This window comes from Diabrotica undecimpunctata, chromosome 7, assembly GCF_040954645.1.
Source record: "Diabrotica undecimpunctata isolate CICGRU chromosome 7, icDiaUnde3, whole genome shotgun sequence".
In the NCBI taxonomy this organism is placed as follows: Eukaryota; Metazoa; Arthropoda; class Insecta; order Coleoptera; family Chrysomelidae; genus Diabrotica; species Diabrotica undecimpunctata.
Genome location: NC_092809.1, coordinates 46,891,709 through 46,897,708, shown reverse-complemented (window position 1 = coordinate 46,897,708; position 6,000 = coordinate 46,891,709). Strand labels below are relative to the sequence as shown.

Sequence of the window (6,000 nt, the reverse complement as noted above, 5' to 3'; positions counted from 1 at the left end):
CTTTATAGTTTTTTTGAAGAAAAGACAAACTGAAGAGAAAAATAAATGTACAAAAATGTGATAAATTATTCGTAATACGGATATCTTATGGACTATAGTTTAATAAATGGATGATATAAAAGACAAAGTGATAGAATGGTAAATATAATGTCAGCATGTCAAAAATGGAAAAAAAATCTAGATGCAATATTTTCTCTTCCCTAAAACTGGTACACGCCTCCAGCTTCGCGGGTATTTTATAACCGCTAAAGAGATATAAACATATCAACGCGATTTAAACGTAATTTATAAATAAACCTGACCCTGATAATATATTATCGTCTTAAAAACAAATAAAACAAATCAAATAAAAACTTATCTGCCATAAATTTAAATTAAATTTAAATCTACATAACAAGTTGATACCGGTTGCGATATCAAAGTTGGTGTTAGTTAGTTTTATTTGTTTGGGAAACATGTTTCTGAAAATATTTCAAAATGAGTGTCTGCACTTTCTTAAACCAAACAGTTTCAAGGGTATTAACAAACGAAATCTTAGAAATCGACCAGATTTTACCAAGGTAATGTACTTATGTGCTAGATATTATATAATTGATGTAAATAAATGATTAGAATGTTTATATTATAATAATAGTCGTTTATCACATATTAATTTTATGCTCGAACTGTACTTCAGCGTTGCCAGTATTCAAAATTGTAGAAACTTTAAAGAAATGCTAGAAAAAGTGGTCCAGTTTCTTCATGGTAAAGACTTGTATTGGAACTCTTCGCCTCGCATAAAAGTCAGAAATATGACATCTTGTGTATAGTGTCTACAACAGTGGTCACCAACCTCTTCAATGTGTTGAGCTACTTTGTTAATTTTGGAATAAAAAGCGAGCTACCCACACGGAAGCCACGTAACGCAACGTAAATGAAATAATCCGCAGTTAATCTATCATTATATGTATTTATTTTACTGTTTAACTGGTAATACATAATACATAGGTACTAATAATAAACTAATAACAAAATAACTAATATTACTAGTACGTACTTGTTCATAGCTACATTCCTACCTATCAAACGAAGGTATTTGAAAAATAAACACAAACTTTTATCCAGCCACAACGGCATGTCACGTATGATTTAAAAATATAGATGAGTCAGATAAAATTAAATTATTAGAAGAATTTTTCACTAAGTAACAAAAAACAAAATTTGTTTAATTTACTAATGTTTGTATTTTGAGAACGATTTCCGAAGTGGAAATTGAAACGTCAATAAACGTATTTTAACCTTTAATTGTGGCTTATTCCCATTTAAATAGCAATTGATTTAAAAATAGTTAATAATAACAACAAAAAAGTAACGCACTATCATAAACATAAACATTGAAAAATAAAAAATCACATTCAATGAGAAGGCTGACACTCAGACTCATCGATAATTTTTTTAATGTTTGCAGTATAATTTGATGCAGCCATTCGAATACAATTATCCAAATGTTCATTTGTAAGTCGATTGCGATATTTGTTCTTAATAAACTTCATATTGGAAAAAGAAGATTCACACAAATAGGTTGAACTGAATAATGCTTTCACTTTCAAGGCAACACGGCATAGAACTGAATATTTGTCTTTACTTACAATAGGCCAGATACATTCAGTACTTGAGACTAACGATTTTAAGGCTAAATCATTTTGAAACTCAATGACTTCCATTTCTGTTGCAGCGATGTCTTCGCCAAAGTTCTGCATAACACAAGCTGCAAACTGCTGGATATCAATTTCCATAAAGGGTGAAACAACAAACTGCGCTACTAAAGCCATTTCATTGAAATCCTTAAAACGATTTTTGAAGTTACTCTTCAGGGTAGAAATTATTTCTACATGATATTTGTTGTCATAGGGTTCTAATCGATTTTGAGATATTTTTTTTGAAAGAATAGGAAAATCCTTGGAATCGCTGTTAATTAGGTTTTGTTTCCAAAACTCCAGCTTTTTGATAAATGCTTTTATATCAGAAATCATTTCCGCTAGTTCTTTGTCTCTCCCCTGAAGCTGCAAATTAAGTTCGTTTAATTTCTCTGTAATGTCCATGAGAAAACCAAAATCTCTAAGCCAGATTGAATTATCTAGTTACGGAGTCGGTTCATCGCGTTGTTTGAAAAATTGAACTATGCCAGATAGGACATCATTAAAACGTTTCAGCACCCGTCCTCTACTTAACCATCGGACTTCAGAGTGAAGGAGTAGGTCCCCTTATTATTGACAGTCAACATCATCGGCCAAGGTTCTGAATAATCTTCTTTGTAACGCTTGAGCTCTAATCTTGTTCAACATTTTTACCACCAGTTTCATAACGTTGTTTAGTTTCAGAAAATTTCCACATAATGCTTGCTGATGGATAATGCAGTGGTAACAGAGAAATTGCGGAAAAGTTCCATCTTTACGACATAACGCCACCAGACCCTTATCACAACCCACCATAGCTGGACCGCCATCGGTTGTCAAGCCTACCATTTTCGATATTGGAATTTTCTCCGAAGAAATAATATTTTTTAAATGAGAAAACAACTCCTGTCCAGTAGTGTGTCCTTTCAGTGGAATGAACTTCAAAAGATCTTCTTTAATCGTAAAATCACTAAAAACCATCCTGACGAACACGGCTATCAGGGCAGTGTCAACGACATCTGTTGATTCATCCAGATGAAGTGAAAAATAAATACAGCTATCTAAGTCAGTTCTTAACTGTAAAAAATATCATTGCTCATTACTTCTACACGTATCATCACTGTATTAGCAGAAAGTTGCATAGATTTTATAGCTGAAACTATCTCGTCTTTATTTCTAAAGTTGGCAAATAACGAATCAGCAGCTTCTAAAAACGCCTGTTTTATCATTTCTCCGTCTTCATAAGGTTTCTTTTTTTGTGCAATTATCTGGGACACACGGTACGATGCTTCAGTTACAGCCTTATTTTTGTCGACTGTTCTTAAAAATATTGATTGTTGTCCAATTAACTGTTTTTTTAACTGTTTTAGTTTCTCCTTTCTGGCGGCAGAATGTAGTGGGAATGATTTTTCAAAATTAGAATGTACAGTTTTATGATGTCTCTCAATATTTCCTTTTTTAGCAACGGAGACCGAAGTATTACATAACAAACACAAATTTTTATATTTAACTTCTGTAAAAAAGTATTGTTCTTCCCATTCCGAATGAAAGTGGTATGTCTTTACCTTCTTAAAACTGCTTGCCATAATATTATTTTTGTTGTTCTCTACTAACCTAACCGCTGGACGTTGGTTACGCGTTCAGTTTTAAACTAAGCGCAATGTCGCCGCGCCGTGTGTATTTATCCCGTTCAAAGCAATCCAGATCGTTCTCGAACACTAACGCGCTAGTCCGGCTGGTCGGTTCTATAAATAGCCGATTCTAGCTTGACGGCGTCAGGGGCAGATCGCTCAACGCAACGTTGCCGCTGTTTATGTTTAATATTATGATAATTACATTTTTTTGTGGAATTTTCGGAAGCTTGCGGAATAACATCCCATATGCTGATGACACAGGCATCCTTGCCAATGATGAGAACGAAAGACAGTTACTAATAAGTAAAGTCAATTCAAAACATACGTCAAAACTATGGTCTTAAAGCTTAAAGATGATTTAATTATAAAATGATTTTATTGGATTTATTAGTTGTCGTGTACCTTATCGTATTACAGAGTTAAACAAATGCTTTTCAACATTTCTCAGTGCAATATTGACAAATTAATATATGCCACAAAACTTTTAAATTGAAAAGGATTTTCCTTAGTTTTTCATATTATTTAGCTACTTGTTTTTGTGCATTAAACCAAATTTAAGGTATCCCCATTTCAATTTTTTCACTAGTAAAGACATCTGTTTTTACACAGTTGCCATTTTCGTTGAATATAACTTTCCCTTCCTTTCTGGGTTTTAAAAGGTCAATTATGGTTTTAGGTTTAATTTTGAAAACAATTTCATTTGGGCTTAACCCAGTACTAGCACTTAGTGTATTTCTATAATTAAAAGGAAATTTACCACTTGCTGCCCCATAGTGAGCTCAGACTTTTGAATGGAAATTTTTTTAATGCAGCTTTGACTGTTTGAACATGTCGCTCTGTACTCCCATTTGACTGAGGGTGATATGGTGGACATTTTCGAATGGTTATTCCATTGTTTTGACAAAATCTTGTAAATTTAATAGCATTAGTAGCAAAGGTGGACCATTATTACTCACTAGCATAACTGGCAAACCAATTAAAGCGAAAATTACCTTCAATTTGTCTAAGGTGTGAAATACTGAAGTACCCCTTTTATAATATGTATATCAACCCACTTTGACTTAGAGTCTACAATAATTAAAAATGTACAATGGGTTTTGTAAAAAAATCAACATGTACATTTTCAGTTTTAGACCAAGCCATTAAAGCTTTTTCAGAATTATTTTGCGTTAACTGGCATACCTGACAACTATTGATGTCAATGTCAATGATCATGATGTCAATATCCTGTCACATATACCTATGTGACCCTCATGAATTAATTCCAAAATACTTCCACGTAATCAGTGGAAATTACCACTCTTATACCTACCATCAAACATTTTCTTTCAATGAAAAGCTCGTTTCTTTTCAAGAAATATGGTTTAAAATTACCATCTCTAGATTTATTTGGCCAACCTGTTTTTACAATATCCACCACCTTTAACAAAATACCATCTTTTATATCCTGCAACCAAACTACTGGCTTTGACCAGTATTGTAGACCGAACGATACCTATGTGACCCTCATAAATTAATTCCAAAATAGTTCCACGTAATACAGCGGAAATTACCACTCTTATACCTATAATTAAACATTGGATTTCAATAGAAAGCATGTTTCTTTTCAAGAAATATGGTTTAAAATCACCATCTCTACATTTATTTGGCCAACCTGTTTTCGCAATATCCATCACCTTTAACAAAATACTATATTTTATATCCTGCAACCAAACTACTGGATTTGACCAACATTTTAGACCGAACGATACCTATGTGCCCTCATGAATTAAGTCCAAAATACTTTCACGTAATACAGTGGGAATTACCACTCTTATACCTACCATCAAACATTGGTTTTCAATAGAAAGCTCGTTTCTTTTCAAGAAATATGGTTTAAAATCACAATCTCTACATTTATTTGGCTAACCTGTTTTTACAATATCCATCACCTTGGAATATTGTATATACTAGAATATTCTGGAAGAGTTCACCTATGGTATAATTTCACTATTTGAGAGAGTGAGTCATCGTTTAAAGGCCCAGAAATGCGGAAAGCTGTTTGGAAATCCAGTGACGTACACTTACTTTTATTTTAACGTTAATTATATTTTATTTTTCAAATATTAATGTTCGAAATAGGCCACAATATATTTATTTACAAGTTTTTACTGACGTTTCGATCTCTACATCCAAAGACCGCTTTCAAAGATATAAATGATAGTTATATTTATTTTATTTGTTTATTATTATATATTTTTATAATCTTATATTGTTTATTTTTTTTTCTATCTTTAAAAACGGAACAGAGATCGAAACGTCAATGTATTAAACATGTAAATAGATATATTGTGGCTTATGTCCAACCTTCTCCCTAAAAATACAGAATTCCACAAACAAGCAGCTATAGAAAAATAAATATATCTGTCATTTGTATGTTTGAAAACGGTCTCTTTATAGAGATCGAAACGTCCGTAAATTAAACATTTGAATAAATATATTGTGGCTTATTCCCAACATCATTTCTAAAAATACAGAACGACAAGCGAAAAGCCATAGAAAATAAATAGTACTATCATTTGTATAATTGAAAACGGTCTCTGGATATAGAGATCGAAACGTCAATAAATAAACATATGAATAAATATTTTGTGGCTCATTCCCTACATTCCCCTAAAAATACAGAATGCCACAAACAAAAAGCTATAAAAAAGAAGTAATTTTGCAGAAAG

General features: G+C 32.2%; 1 protein-coding gene across 1 annotated transcript in view; it reads left to right on the top strand.

Moving 5' to 3' along the window:
• Nucleotides 1–385: 385 nt before the first annotated feature.
• The window catches only part of LOC140446711 (D-2-hydroxyglutarate dehydrogenase, mitochondrial-like), a 41,469-nt gene continuing 35,854 nt past the window's right edge, over nt 386–6,000 (top strand). The window contains exon 1 of the mRNA XM_072539309.1: nt 386–560. Coding sequence (XP_072395410.1) covers nt 456–560 — 105 coding nt within the window. The 5' untranslated portion in view covers nt 386–455. The remainder of the gene's footprint in view (nt 561–6,000) is intronic.